The 15,669-nt window shown below is 40.9% G+C and overlaps 1 protein-coding gene across 1 annotated transcript; it reads left to right on the forward strand.

Moving 5' to 3' along the window:
* Positions 1–13,052: 13,052 nt before the first annotated feature.
* On the forward strand, positions 13,053–15,076 carry LOC139924248 (endonuclease domain-containing 1 protein). Its single transcript, XM_071915246.2, has 2 exons — positions 13,053–13,386; positions 14,102–15,076. Exons 1-2 carry the CDS (start codon positions 13,081–13,083, stop codon positions 14,708–14,710), a joined length of 915 nt encoding a protein of 304 aa, XP_071771347.1. The 5' UTR covers positions 13,053–13,080; the 3' UTR covers positions 14,711–15,076.
* Positions 15,077–15,669: the final 593 nt, after the last annotated feature.

The following is a 15,669-nucleotide window of genomic DNA, read 5'->3' on the forward strand; positions in this document are numbered from 1 at the left end:
TACAAAGGGACATCTTCCGATTTTGAGTTGCAGCCCCTTTTGCACAATCCACACCCAGATAACACACACACACACACACACACACACACACACACACACACACACACACACACACACACACCGGGAAAAAGAGTAATCGAATACTATTCAGTTAGAGAAAACAAGTGCTCGGTTACAAAATTACTCGCTATTTACATCCATAGTTTCTTGGTTTCCTGGGCAGCTGACAAATAGCTCTGTTGTCATGCATAATGTAGTTTATAGAAATGGATACTTTCACATGGTGGGCACAGCGCATGCAGAAACAAAAAACAAAACACACAAAAGAACAGAGACAAATACAAATGCTCTGTCTTTACCAGTCTTGGTCTGTGTCTGGGAAGCCCTCCACTTCACACCTGAAAGAGCAAAAAAAAAAAAAACTACCTGTGGACAACAGACAGAGTAGAGTGATACATTCTGTGCATTGCTGCTCTATGCAGTACATACATACAGAGAGAGAGAGAGAGAGAGAGAGAGAGAATGACATGCATACGGGCCGCTGTATACCATGTCTACACAATAATTGCTGCTTGTGCTGGCCTCACAATAAATTAGCTTTATACCCTCATGGGTCTGTGATTTGCATCCACACAAAAGTGTCACATTGTCTATCTGTAAGAGATATTATTTTCTCATGCTGTATTTTCCGCTGCACTGTGTCTGGTTAGTGGTCATATCATCAGTCAGCCAGAGCTGCAGTGTGCATTCAGCCTCTCTCTAATCACTGCTACCCAGCAGCCACCACAGCCAGTGGCCAACCAATGATAAAAAAAAAAAACATGGCACTAAGATGAAGGACCATAGCAATCTCACTTTAAGAACAGAGAGGAAGGGAGAAAAAACCGGGTGGGCAGTGCTGCTGAACCATTTCTCTCACCCTGTGCCGCAGCCCTGACCATGAATCCCTAACTCCTGAGGAACCTGGTAGTGGATGTGGCTAAAAAGCCACAGCACCCATCTTATACAGAGATGCTTCCTGGCCATCCAGTCTCACTGCTCAGCATTAGCTGCTAATTCAAGCTTTTTCCTTCAATTTGTCTCATCTACTGTATCCTCCCATGGTACAGTGAGCTCTACTGTATGAAGCAAACTGCCCACTGGGTATGGACCACAGTACCAGGTCAGGCTGGTGCAGACTATTTCTGGAAGAACTGTAAGTTGTTGGTCTATGTCTGCTCGCATTTTCCAATTCCTAGCGTCCCCTAACTGCTCTTTCTTGTATCTATTCTTGTATCTAAACACATAGGACATGGGGTCTCCACCTCTGGTCTGGTTGTTTTAGGGTGATAGTAGAACTAATGAATTTAATCCTACATACCTCCATATTCCATAATTATTTCTAAATATGTTTCTTCCTCTTTACACTTACGCTCCCAGCTCATCCACTGTCCCTGTTTAGCTTGAAAAACTGCTTTGGCACATTTTACCACTTCCCCCTGGTGTTATATTTACCAGTTTCTACCAATTTCTTTTTCTAAGTGTGTTACTTTGTTCCATATAGGTTTGCTTGTGCCAAGACCAAGGGCTTCACAACTCTGTTGCAGCTGCCCTATAATAACCTTACTGTGAGTCTAAGTGCTGATTGAGCTAAGTGAACTACTTCTTCAGGGTCCATTTCCGTCCAATTGCTAGAGCAGATGCTACACTTCTTACTGCTCCGGCTTCAGTCTGTATTAGAGTCAAGTTTTATTATTGTGCATTTGAAACCCTCTGTTAGGCTAGATAAAGGTAACTCAAAGGCCCTTCCCATACAGTGTCACACTGCTAAGATAGTGTTGGACTCCAAGCCATTTCCTAATATACAAGTGAATTCTGACTTCTCTAACTTCTCAATGGGTATCTCATACAGTACACTGTCAATTGCCACATAAAGCTGAATGGTAGACACTACACAACTGGTAATATCCACTTTAATCCTCATATCAAAACCTCAAAATCTGCTCTTTGTCCATATGGCTGGCATCATACCATCTTCCTAAGCATCTAGGCTTCTCTGATATCGCTGAAATTGCCTCTTCACCAATGTAGAATCCTTTGTTTGATAGTTTCCCCTTAACAGTAGAGATGCTACTTGGTTTTCATACTTTATTTTCTTCCTTGCCTGTTAGAGTTTGTCTAACCCTAACCCTAACCTAACCCTTCATAAACTTTTTCCTCATATTCTTATTTAAAGCTACAACCTTTGGCCAATACTGTGAAATGGTATTGATAGAGATCTCTTGTTGATTGTAATAGTTTGGTAATATGTGAACTATGTGCCCAGTTTCTATTTGTGTTTGTCTCTCTATTTGGTTTGTAAATACCCCCAATAAAGGTATATTTGCTAAAAAAAAAAAAAAAAATCTACCAAAGTGAAATGAGGCTTTATGTCTAACCAAAAATGTGACACTTTTTCAGTCAAGCCTGGTCTGTTGAAATGAGCACGATGTCTTAAAATGCAAATATGTACTCTGTGCATGAAAAGTGAGAAAAACATGTTTTCTCACCATGAAAGGATTATGTGAAGGAGACACGACCAGAAGTAGGCAGTAATTCGACATTGAACTAATGTGGTGGAAAGTAAGTAAGGGTGTTGGGGTCGGAGTGGTGGATGGGTGTCACCTATAACTCTGCCTTCAACTCTGATGACAAGTTCTATTATCAACTCATGAAGTTTTCTACTGTGAGTGAAGGTTTAATATGAAAATATTAAAATATATAAAATGTTTCTTATTTAACCATGATCAAAACCTTACCCTAACCTTAACCAAATTGTTTTAGTTGGGGGTTGGGGTTAGGCTAACTCAACCGTTAGCTAATCTTTTCATGTGACAAACAGGTGAAAATGGCGTGTGCAGTTCATGTTCATGTCACATAATTCAATTCATGGTATTGTCACATAATCCAGTTTGTAGGCTAGTTGAGGAACTTAATGTTCACATAATTTGTGTCCACAAAACGTAGTTTGTATTTTCATGAAATTTTAAGAGACTGTTTTGCAATTTCCCTGTTTTCTTTGACAAGAACAGACGGTCACCCCAATTTTAACCCTTAGCTAGCTAGTCCTGTATTGCAGCGACATAATGCAAAAAGCACCATGGATCATGTGTTTTTACAACATTTCTGCACGTCTGAATTCCATTTTGTTACCTAGTTGTTGTGGAGCTGTCAATCAACAGCAGCTTAAAATAGCATTCAGGCTACTTCTCCAATCTGCTGCAGCAGTAGTTAAGCTAAAGTGAGAGACTGTACCCCACAATGGCTGTGTGCTTCCAATATTACTCCCAACTATGCAGGATCAACTTGAGACATCTGGATTTAGTCCAAGGCCAACTGATACAATATAAAAGAGGTTAAATTGGTCTTTGCTTTGCAGTAAGATAACTTTAGCCAAAGTATGTGCACGCTAACAACACGTATGTAAGAATGTGCTGAGCCAATTTTTTTAAGTCAAGTATCCCAAATTCAGTCCATTTGACAAAACAAATACAATGTGTTATAGAAGGTAGTTGTAAAATCATATATGTGACAAAATAGAATTTGGGCATAATGTAATCCTTCTTTGTTCAGCTTGTTTCTAAAAATTGGGTAGTAGTACAAAAAAATTACAATTCAGTTTCTCACATTTGCCAGCTATTTTTTGCACAGATGGGTTAGTTAAGATACTTTGGTCTTCAAATACAGATTTAAATTCTTTAATGCTGGTGGCCGATTAGCTCACACCTACTAGTTGGTTCAACCCGCACTCTGCACCCTTCAATCTGCTCTGCAAGCCTTGCTCCCTCCCTCTTGTCACCAAGGAAACCCCGGTCATCATTGTCACTAGGGAGGGATAGCCATGTCTCGCATTCACAGCTGTCTGTGCCTCTGTGTGTGGCTGACTAACCTGACAAAAAATATTCTAATCCTGTTTCAAGTGTGGATAGGATAGATTTGTATGAAAAAACAATAGCATGTGTGTGTGTTTGTGCGTGCATGTGTCTACAGTGGCCATATAGCCAATCTTACCTTGTGGATGAGTACTGAGAGAATAGGGGAGACAGACTCTCTGGTCCCTATTCAATGATGCCGTCAGTCAGGAAGAGAAAGACAACAGTCCTGTGCAATCTCAGATCCCTTTAAATAGACATCTTCACCCCCTGCTAGCTGGCAAATGCACACACACACACACACACACACACACACACACACACACACACACACACACACGCACAAGCACAGCAGACAGAGTGAGGAAATACCACAGTCAGTTGGTCCACAGATGTACAAGACATGGAGGTTTTATTGTTTCAAAGTGAGGCAAGTATCTCTCCTCCATCCTTCTATTATTCCTGTCATACTCTCCCTTTCTTTCCTTGTCTTGCACTCCCTCTCACCCATGCTTTCACACACACACACACACACACTTGCACTCTCACAATTCTGCCCCTCTAGACAAAGAAAGGGGAATGAAAGGTGAAGTAAGAGAAAGCAGAGAGAGAGAGAGAGTGAGAGAGAGAGAGAGAGAGAGAGAGAGAGAGAAAGCAGAGAAGGAGGATGGGCCAATAACCTTTGACAAGCCAGCAGGCTTTCTTTTCTCTTGCCTTCCTCTTCTTGGCCCCGCCCCATTTGCCCCTGCTACCTTTGCTATCTTCACTACTTATTTCAACAAGGCTCCTTTTCTCTTTCTCGACACCTAATATCCTAGCCTCTTCCTTTCTCTTTCAGTCCATGTATATGCCTCTGCCGTTGCCTCACCCTCCCTTTTTCTCTGCACGCTGTGTCCTTGTATCCTTGGCAACCGATGATATCATTTACTCCAGAGCTGGGAGCAAGGCCTCAAGCAAGGAGGGGAGTGTTTGCATGTGTGTGTGTATGTGTGTGTGAGTGAGGGAGATAGAGAGATAGAGAGATAGAGAGAGAGTATATAGGATTTAGTGTATAATCAATAAAGGCAATTTCACTAATTCTTCACATTTCTATCTATCTTCTTTCTTTTCTGCTTGCTCTTCTCAGTCTGCCTGCAATAGGAGCATTCATATAGTAACTCTGTGAAGAGAAAACACTATTCATTAACACTGAGCAGGACAGGATATGCAAAGTGAAATTTCCCAGCTCTGTTTGAGCATAATTCACAGAAAAATACCCTGCGAGGCCAATTTTTGTTTTCATTTGGGCATAACTCCAGTCTGTCACATTCTAGCACACCTCACACTCTATCTGGAGCTCCCTGCTAGCTGCAGTGAAACACTGCAGATGTGCATCCCTTGTTGAGACCTTAAGTGTGTAGTGTGTAGTGTGTGTGTGTGTGTGTGTGTGTGTCAGGAAGGATACAGATCCTATACCATAAAAGGAAGGATGGGCTGCACCAGACAAGGCCTGTCTCTGGTGGCTTCCACAACCAGGCTAGCTAACACGAGGAACATGAAGAGAACAGATGGAGGGAAAGGGACAAAGCATCTCACAACAGTGCAACCTGTAATGTACAATACAGACAGACAGTAGCTGGACCCACTCACACACCCCACAGACATGGACACACACTGTAGCAATAAGAAATGGAATATCTCCACGATCACAGAGAAGAACATATGAGCTGAATATCAATCACATTTCTAAAAATAACATCATCCCTGCAGCCCCGCTCCCCTCCGCTACATCCCCTTCTCCCTTTCCATAATGGAGGCTTCTCCCGGTGTATGCTCCATAAAGCACAACCCTCTGAGGGGTACTGGAATGTACCAAGGCAAGGTCAAAAAAAAGAGAGGGGGGGTCTTTTGCAAACAGTACAAGATGTATTTTGTGAACAATACCAATGGACCAGGTGAACAGGTTCAAAGACGGCACTGGATGCACGTGTGTGTGTGTGAGTGTGTGTATGTCGTCTGTGTGTGTGTGTGCCAGACACTTGGCTTGTGTGCTGAATGTTAACCTAGAATTGCATGTCCAGGTGGTTGCCTGAGCTGTCCTCTTGCTAACCAAGCTGCCCAATATCTATGGAGAGCATACAGTGGAAGCAGTTTGTATGTTAGTCATAGTAACCCAGGATGTCCTTTACGCATCCTATTTTAAGCAACTCAAGAGTGAGTCTCTGAATCAAGACAGTCAAAATTGCTTGAGGCAGTGATTTTATGCAAGGAGAACACAAGGCTCCTGAGCCGTAAAGGCATAAAAACACAACAAAGCCCTAAAAACTCCGGTGATTTCTGTATAAAATACATTAAACGAATCAAGCTGAACTTTCAATGAAGCACAAGTGTATAACTTAGTACACATCTAACACATTATTCTATATGAGGATGGATGAATGCACTTGGTCACACTTTAGCTCTTTACTACTATATACTATAAACCCTCCCAACGCGCGTGTGCACACACACACACACACACACACACACACACACACAAATGTTGACCAAACGCTGTTGCAGACAACCACAAATCGTAATTGAGTCTAAACACAACTGTTATTCTTCACAACATTCATCATTTCGAATTAGTGTTAGTGTACTATGTGTGTACACATGTGTGCTTGTGTCTCTGTGTGTGTGTGTGTGTGTGTGTGTGTGTGTGTGTGTGTGCCAGCGTGTGCTTCATGCATGAATGTGCAGCATAGTCTGCAGACACATCCTGCAGCATGTTCAGCCAAGACAGATGGTCCAGAACAATGACACACTGATATGTTTAAAAAATACACACAAATGAACATACACAGATGCACACAAACACAGAAACACACATACACAATACACACACACACACACACACACACAGTATACACCACCACCACACCACACACTGCATGCAGTAGGCTATATTTCAATTCAGTCAGTGAAAAAATGGCATATCAAGTTGCACATGTGCAGTCTTGTTTTACCTCTTTTTCTCTTGGTGCTCTTTGGTCCACACACCCCTCCACTCGCCTTTGCCCCTTTTCCTCCCTTTCACTCCTCTCCACCTTGTCTCACCCGATCCTCTCCTCTGTCTCCTTTCTTCCCCTCTCCTCCTCTTCCTGTTTCCACTCCACTCTCTGATGCTCGGGCTCTCACAGCAGACCGATCCATGTGCAGAGACCAACGGGGCGGGCCAACACGCCGCCAATCACATCGCACGGGCCAATGAGAGGAGAGGATCTCTTATCTATCACATTTTGCAGTATACAGAGGAGTAAGGAGGAGGGGAAAGCAGCAGACGGAGAGATGGAGAATGGAGAGGCTCTTTTTTTCCCTTCCTCTCTCCCTCTTTTGCTGTGTGTGTGTGTGTGTGTGTATGAGTGAGTAAGAGAGAGTTGGAACATGGCCAATACAGTAAAAGAGATGTTTTAAATCTCGACACAGCTGGAAAAGAATCCATTTTCTCAAGCAGATATGGGCATGTTTTCCATCAATGCTGAACATTTTCTATTTAAATATATTCTCCCCCCAAAAAATATACATTGCAACAATGACCTCGGTATAAACTATACTACACTTGAGTAAAATAAAGATCACATCCTATAACAGTGCCTCTATGTAGCCTGTCTATAGCCTTAAGTATCTGTTGTAATATTACAATAATCTGTTTACCATTCAGTATTTGTTTATATATTTTCAAATCCTGTTGTCAATTGTTTTTTAACTCTGTTTCACCTCTCATCTTTTTGCTGAAACAATTACTGTTAGGCTATTTAGTGACTTAGTGACTGATAAAATAATAATGTAATGTGGCTAAATTTATTCACTGACATTGTAAACTTGCCTGGCATACTTGTTTAACAAAATAATTTAAAGAAGGAAAAGAGTGCTAAGGCAATAACTTTCTAATAGCCACATCCCAATATGCTTCCCAGTATTACTGATATTGATACATACTGATGGGTTAAAAGTAAAAAACAAACAAAAAAACCCCTCTGCACTCCACCTTCATCCATATTTTAGATGCACAAAATCCTCGTCCATCTGGTTGATAAAGCGGAACCTTCCATTTTGATGGACCTTGGTAAAACAAAATAATTACCTAGCTACAGTATGTTTCTGGTGAAGTGAGAGGTGAGTGGGAGTGCTATCAGAGGAGGGCTGACAGACAGGCTGAGTGCTGGCTGGGCTCACCAGGCCTCTAAATGTCAGGTGACAGGATAACCAGGGGAGGTGGGGCTACGGCACTGGGTTCATGAGGGAGGGCCTTGTCTTTGTGACTCAAAATGCAAACCCACTAGTCACTCCTCTGCTCATTTCACCCATCACCGACCAATAACAAGCAGGCAGCGCTGACAGCCAGTGGATACATGGTTAGAAAGAAAGGCAGAGAGAGAGAGAGAGAGAGAGAGAGAGAGAGAGCTCATACACACTAGAGGAGTAAATGAGAGTGTGAGAGGGAAATGGTCGAACCAGCCTGCTTACAGCCCCTCACTTCTCACTTGCCATAGCAACAGCCCCTATTCAACCCAAACCCTATTGGCCACTGCACAGCCCCATGTGGGTATTTAGACCAATCAGCAGGCTTTGGTGCAGAACTGAGTGGGGACAGATTCACACAGGCCAGACTTTCTGCTAAATTACGCCACCTGGTGGCCAAATGAAGGTCCAGAGGTTCCATATTTCCTAGTTTACACATAGAATAGCTTGGTATCCTTGGCATTTCCTACTACTTACGGAACAAATGGTGTGGTCAGGATGTTTTAACATTTAGTGCCTACACTTTAGTAGCAATTCTAAATACTATTATGTGTTTTTGGCAACAGTTAGCTGACCTAATGGTTTACATTACAAACACTTTAACATTATAGTTCAATAATTAAGTACTCATTCAGTGAGCAATAACTAATCATGTGTTAACAGTTCTTTCCACAGTAACTCTTTCAATTATGGCTCTGACAATAGAAATGAAGTTATGTGGTGGTAAATAATGAAGTGTTTTCTCAATAAATAAATAAGTAAATAAATGAACTGTTGGACAGCCCAGACCATCCAAAAAGTCGAAGACACAATGTGAATTGTAAATACAAAATGTACTCTTGATGAATAATGTATAAACTTGTATAATACTGTCAGATGAATATACAACGTTTTGATCCATTTATCATAAAGTGCACAACCGGACTATCGTCATAAAAATCCCTAACAAGACTGGATTCATTATACTGCTTTAAAGACATCAAACTAATAGAAATTCAACAACACACAAATGAATAGAATTATTTTTTTCCTGAAACACACACATTTGGTTGGATTAAAAAAAATTACATTTACCATCATAGAGCAACAGTGTTACTCATATTCCAAGTTTCCAGCCAAATGCAACAAACAAGCCTGCACTGCCTCCAAGTGGGTGATATACAATACTGCAGGTAGAAATACTGGGATTTCTCAAAATGTGCAGACCATGAAGTAGCTCTAACAGGCAGGTTCAATTTATCATCTAATGAGTACATGGCAAACAAAACAAACAACAAAAATATAATAATAACATTTTTATTTTGTTTTATTTTACATTTTGAAATCACTGCATTGGCTCCCAATCAGCTCGAGAACTAATTTTAAAATTACCTACTTACCTATCTGATATACTCATTCCATCTCAGCTAAGTAGATGTCTTATAGATCATGTGCTGCTTAACCATCTCTACAGTGAGAACCAAAAACACTATTCAACTCTAGGATGCAAGAGAAAATTAACTTACTGCTGCATGTGATTAGATTCTTTTAACCATATAATTATACTTTAAAATATAGCCTACATTTTATACATATTCTTTTATACTTATACTTTCAGTTGTTTTTATGTCTCTCTTTTGATGTTTTTAATCATGTTTGTAAAACACTTTGAGTTGCATCATTGTTTGAAATGTGCTATAGAAATAAGTTCACTTGTTTCATGGACTATTGTCACATGGACTACCACAGGACTCACCTGAGTATTGTGAAGAACTGTTCCATTAAAAAGGATTTCATAATTTAACATATCCTATGTATATACCTAACTTCTAGGATAGTCTAATAAGTAGAAACAAGAACGATTCCTCTCCAAAACCAAAAACCAGAGACTTGGAACTACTGTAGTTTTTTTTTCTGTGGATAAAGATACATTTTCAATAAATAAATAAATAAATAAATAAATAAGCTCCTTGTTCCACTCACACTGATTGGCCCGGTCTACCTTGCACATGACAACAGTGGTAAAATGCTTTCTTGCTCTTTTGTTGAAGATAAAGCGGCAAGTGGCAGCTGAGTGGGTGTGCACTTGGTTTCAAGTTAGCATAATTTTAATTAGGAAATGTTGACAGCTAAAAAATGTCTGATCATATAACTGCACCATTAGCCACAGCTATATAAGTTATGATTGTCATAACTCAAGATTAAATCAGTGAGGCAAGCTGGTCCCGCGATGAATAACAACACTCAATCACTCAAACTGACTTATTAGGGCAGAGAAAGATTGTTGCTCCAGCTAATCTGACAAACAATTTTCCATTCGCATGAGAGAGCGCTTGACCAGAAGGCAGTATGGGACAGCAGCAGAGAAAACTCCCCGGACACTCCAGTGGACTGATATTCATTTACATTGCAGGCATTTAGCTGACGCTGTTATCCGGAGCACCTGACAATGAGTGAGCAGCGTCTTGCTTGGACACTTTGACAGGACATTTGGCTGTTGTGGGGATCAAATGTGTGACCTTTCTGTTATGGGACGGTCGCTGTAACCACAAGGCCAACCTGGCGCCCGGGATTTCGACCCCAGCCAAATGATACTTTGATATGTGCCAAATCAAGAAAACACTGAGAAAATTATTTGCCTGAGTCCTGAAAAAACTCTCAATTCTCAACTGCAGTCCTTGCAAGGACATGTCCTCACTGTGCTCAATAGTGGCTACAGCCATGAAATAAAGGTAGACGATATGTTTAATCTAAAAGAGATAAGAATTTGCATAATGTGGCCAAGATGTTATGAAGCACATAAGTGCATTTCGGAATGAGGGGGTGCTCTCTATTCTTCTCTGCCAAAAGAGGTCAAGCACTCACGTCTCTGCAAGTCAAAGTACTTGTACTTCATAACAGCTTTGGAAGGTGGGGTTCTACACAGAAAGAGAAGTGAGAAAAATGGTCTGTGTGGGTGACAAAGCTACTATTACAGTAGCTTTCTATTTATTTTTGAATAAAAGACCTTCAGTAAGTTGCAATTTCATTTTCATTATTGTTATCAGTTTATTGAATGAATACAATGTATACATATATTTAGCAACTGAAAGTGATGCATCATACAACAATGTATCACTAGTAGTCAATTTTGTGTCCTGTGTCTAAATGATTCCTTCCATCTTCATATTCTTGATTATCTCCACAATCCATAAAATATATTTGTTTTATCTGATATATTTGCCTTGCTGTGTATCGGCCTTTTGCTTGTTGAATAAAACTTCAACATCAACAAACAATGTGTTTTTTGTTTGCTTCCATTGTAATGAAAACACCTGTAACTATAACTATTGCCTTTGATGATGTAATAGCAATGCACACAAGCAGGCAGCCATGCACACACCTTGATGTGAAAATGTCTGCAGCACATATGCACATACAATCTTTGCCTCTGTTCAAAGCCCATACATAGTTAAACCTTTGTGCTTTATCTTTTTTTTTTTTTTGCCTATGGGCTTATCCACCTCTGAACCACACCTGCCACTGAAGGTCTTTTGTTCCTCAGTGAGACAGATTAGACAGTTTTACATTTTACTGTGAGCTCTATCAACCACACTGATACAGCACACATTTATGAAAGTCTATGTGACAGACAGTTTTACAGTTTACAGGGAAGTCTAGCAGTCGTAGTGATACGGTGTACTATGAAAGTTGTAATTGGAAGAGAGACTGATAGAGACTGACAAGCCAAAAAAGGGCTGATGGCATATTCCTGAATGTTCCATTCCAATGTCCCATGTTTAATCGCCCCACACAGCAGATTTCAGGGTCCCATGAGAGTGGTTTGCTAGTTATAGCTAAAGAAGATGGCCTGCCATAAAGCAGGAAACTAATGCACTTACATCATTGCAGGAGTAGGAGCTTGCAAGAAGGCCAGAAGGTCAAAATGTTTGTGCAGGGGCAAGTTGTTGGGGAAGGTTGCTTTTTCTGTGTTCAGAAATGTGAGATAGTGATTGCTACAAATTCCATGTGGTACTAAAGCAAAAATGTAACATAAAGACATGGTACAAGTTCACACTTAGAGAACAAGTGTTTTATTTGAGATTTAATTTACAGCGCTGCATCCCTTGAGCAGTCAAGGATTAAATGCCGTGTTCCCTCACCATTTAACTGTAGTGGGGACCATCAATATAACACCAGCCACCCTAGTTGGCCTCTAACCAAAAGGCCAGATTATAACCCCATCAAGAACTCTGAGGGCTAAAACTGTCATGGATCCTAAATGCCAAGGGAGATGATGCACTTAACCTGACCAGAACAGGTCCAAGCAATTTGTAACAATAAAACATGAAATAATCTGATTTGAGATTGTATTACGGGCAGTCAAGAGAACAAATCCTCATTGGCAGAATAAGGTCCTTCCTCATTCATTATTTCAAGATTAGACTCTAATAACACCAGTAGCTCACTGATAATGGGATGAGAGAAACAGAATAAAGATTTCCCCGAACTTACAAGGATCAACACCTCTAGCGAATCAGCCTCTGAAGGAACAGGGTTTGCTATTAAGGGCCACAGTACGGCTGAAACATATTGTGGAAAAAAACATAGGAAAGTTCCATGATATTAAGCCTTATTCTTGCCTGGTAAAAAGTCTTATTTTTTGTCAATGGGAAAATGAATGGGGATTTTCTCAGGAATAAATGCAACCATCTATCTTCTCTTCTATATAGGATTAAATATAAGTTCTTCTCTATTCTTCAATACCATTTTAAAAGTGTTGAATAGGATGGAGCAATGCGAGTCCCTGCACATCCACGCCCACATGGGTTAGGTAGCCTGTCTTTTGGCCATACTCTCCCTGCTTTGCATATCTGCCCTGTTACATTTAAATCGTAACTGAACACCTTTTCTATCATTGATGTTTTGCAGACAGAATAGTAGGAGCCTTTGAGGAGAAGTTTACGCCATGAACATTTCAAGGCGTTGTTTGGTTTTTGCTCTTTCGCTAATCTATTTTGTGCTTCACACTTCTGCAACGGTTGTTCAGGATTTCAACCATGTAGAAAGATGCAAGGACTCCCTGTACATGGGAACACCGCCACGGGGGATCAGTGAGAACAGACTGAAGAAGATCTGCCAGCGTTACGCAGACAAGCCTCGATATGTGACCCTCTATGACCCTCAAAAACGCATACCAGTTTACTCAGCGTATACCTTCAAGAAGACAGAGGGAGACAGACGTGTGGACTACCCTTGGATGTATGAGCCACAGGTCAGAGACTCGCCTTTGATAAATTGTTTGAGTTTATTTTTCAAATGTGGAAAAAATTATATTCTTAAAGTTTCATGCATTAGCTTATATTGATGACAGTGTTTTTTACCTTTATTTAACCATATAAGTCCCGTTGTGATAAAAAAAAAAATCTAATTTTCAAGGGAGACCTGGCCAAGACAGCAGCAGCTCAGAAAGTTACAGACAGACATGACAGCACATAAGGATACAAGGATATAAGACAATATACAATAGTGAATAGTAGAGTGTGAAAGCGAGAGAAGCAAGGAGAGACAGAGAGAAGGAAGATGAGAGAGAGAGAGAGAGAGAGAGAGAGAGAGAGAGAGAGAGAGAGAGAGAGTGAGTGGTGGAGTACAATTAAAAGGCACGGTCATTATCTTAAAACACTGACAATTTCCGATACATTCATTTTCCCTAGACCTGACAATTGCTTTAAACTCATCAAGAGTCACCCGTTCCTTTAGTTTAAAGGCTTTCTTCCCATGCTCTGTTTGAGTTTTAGGGTCAAATAAGTCAATTGAAGTCATTTCTAAGAGACAAATTTAATGCTACCGCCTGTGTGGTTGTAGGGTGGCATTTTCAGCAGCTGAGAGCAATAGACACAGTCTAAAAGCAACTGGAGAAGGGGAAACTCATAGGCATACTGGCTTTGTGTTTGCCAACATATCCTAAGTGCTCTTCCATGTCTCCTCAGCTGGCAGAAGTTGATGGAAATGGGAACATGCTGCCCTTCCCCACTGGTTACCTGCACATGAAGTTTGAGGACAGCCAGGCGGTCCTGGATGATTACTCTGATGTGGTTCTCTATGAGAGAGGTCACCTGAACCCAGACCAGCACCAGTCCGACGCACATGACCGCGCTGCCACTTACAGCCTGACCAACGTGGTTCCAGAGATTCGGGAGTTCAACATCGGGCCTTGGCGTGAGTATGAGGAGCGGATCCGCATCCGCCTGAACAACTTCTGCCGCGGCACCGCGTTTATCGTCACTGGAGTGACCACCACAGGCAACACGATCCGCCGCAACAACCAGGACCGCGTGGCCATTCCCGAAGACGTGTGGTCAGCCTACTGCTGCACCGAATATGACCGCAACGCACCTCATGATGTTCGCATTCGCTTCCCCTCCCAGGGTGCCTTGGCCAAGAATGCCAAGGAAGGCAACAATGTTCAGGAGATGCCGGTCCAAGAACTGGAGATCTTTCTGAAGAACCATATGGATGTTGACCAGAACCTTCAGATCTTCTATGATAACTGCATCTCCCCCTCACCCCTCCCTCTTTACCTCCACCACACCATCTGAGAGCTTTCCAGGTTTTACTCCTTCTGTGTGCACATTCTATTTACTTTCACTAAAATGACATGTGCTATTTTTTTTCTTCTGACCAGTCATGGTCAAAATGACATAACAAAATATGCAGATATTATTATAATTCTCTATTTCACTTAATTTCTAGTTTCACTTGCAACTCATACATTCTGAAAGGAACAGCAATATGATTGGTTGTGCCATGAAAAAAAAGATGCTATCAATCACTGTAAAGGTACTGACTTCTTTTCTCTTCAACTTAGGTTCTCTAAATAAATTGTATTTTTTTCATGGTTTTTCCTTCTACAAATGATCGTAAACTTCAGACCATGACTCATATTTCACACAGGGGTGTAACTGTTAACAGAGGGATTATAACACTGAAGTGTGGGAAGTTGTGAGTAATTGTTCTTTGAATAAAACAACTAAATTCACTGGCATACTTTGTATTTGTGCTACTTAACCCTTTAACAGACATCTCAACCGAGTGGTAGAGCTGACTTTGAGAGTGAAAAAATACATGTGAAGAAAAAAACAATGGGTCTACAGGGAAAATGCTTTCTGAGCCACATTGAATTTAAGATACAGTACTGACGTCAGTGACTGTGCCAAACTGGCAGCCAATCTGCTCAGGTGCAGACTGCTGCCAATTTCTTTTTTTGGATTTCCCACAATTCTTTGGAAATTAAAGGTAGAAAACGGCCTAAAATATATATTTTCCTGTCTCTATGGGTGGAGGCAAAACTGTCACAAATGTAAGTGATTTTAATCTTTCCTCTTAAAGTATATTTTATACAAATTGTTGACACACACAAACACATGGCTGGATTGGTGAATAGCAAAGATTCTTTCATAGTGTTCTCCATGGCAACAGAAGATGAAGTGGCAGGGGTATGACGCTGTTGCATTCCCCTTTTTATTCTGGTTCACTCCTCCTTGTTAACTTCCATTCG

The sequence above is a fragment of the Centroberyx gerrardi genome, chromosome 11 (assembly GCF_048128805.1).
Source record: "Centroberyx gerrardi isolate f3 chromosome 11, fCenGer3.hap1.cur.20231027, whole genome shotgun sequence".
NCBI lineage: Eukaryota > Metazoa > Chordata > Actinopteri > Beryciformes > Berycidae > Centroberyx > Centroberyx gerrardi.

Coding starts and splice junctions, on each gene's coding strand:
- LOC139924248 (XM_071915246.2), top strand. CDS start 13,081: ATGAACATTTCAAGGCGTTGTTTGGTTTTTGCTCTTTCGCTAATCTAT. Junction 13,387..14,101: donor CTTGGATGTATGAGCCACAG/GTCAGAGACTCG, acceptor ATGTCTCCTCAG/CTGGCAGAAGTTGATGGAAA.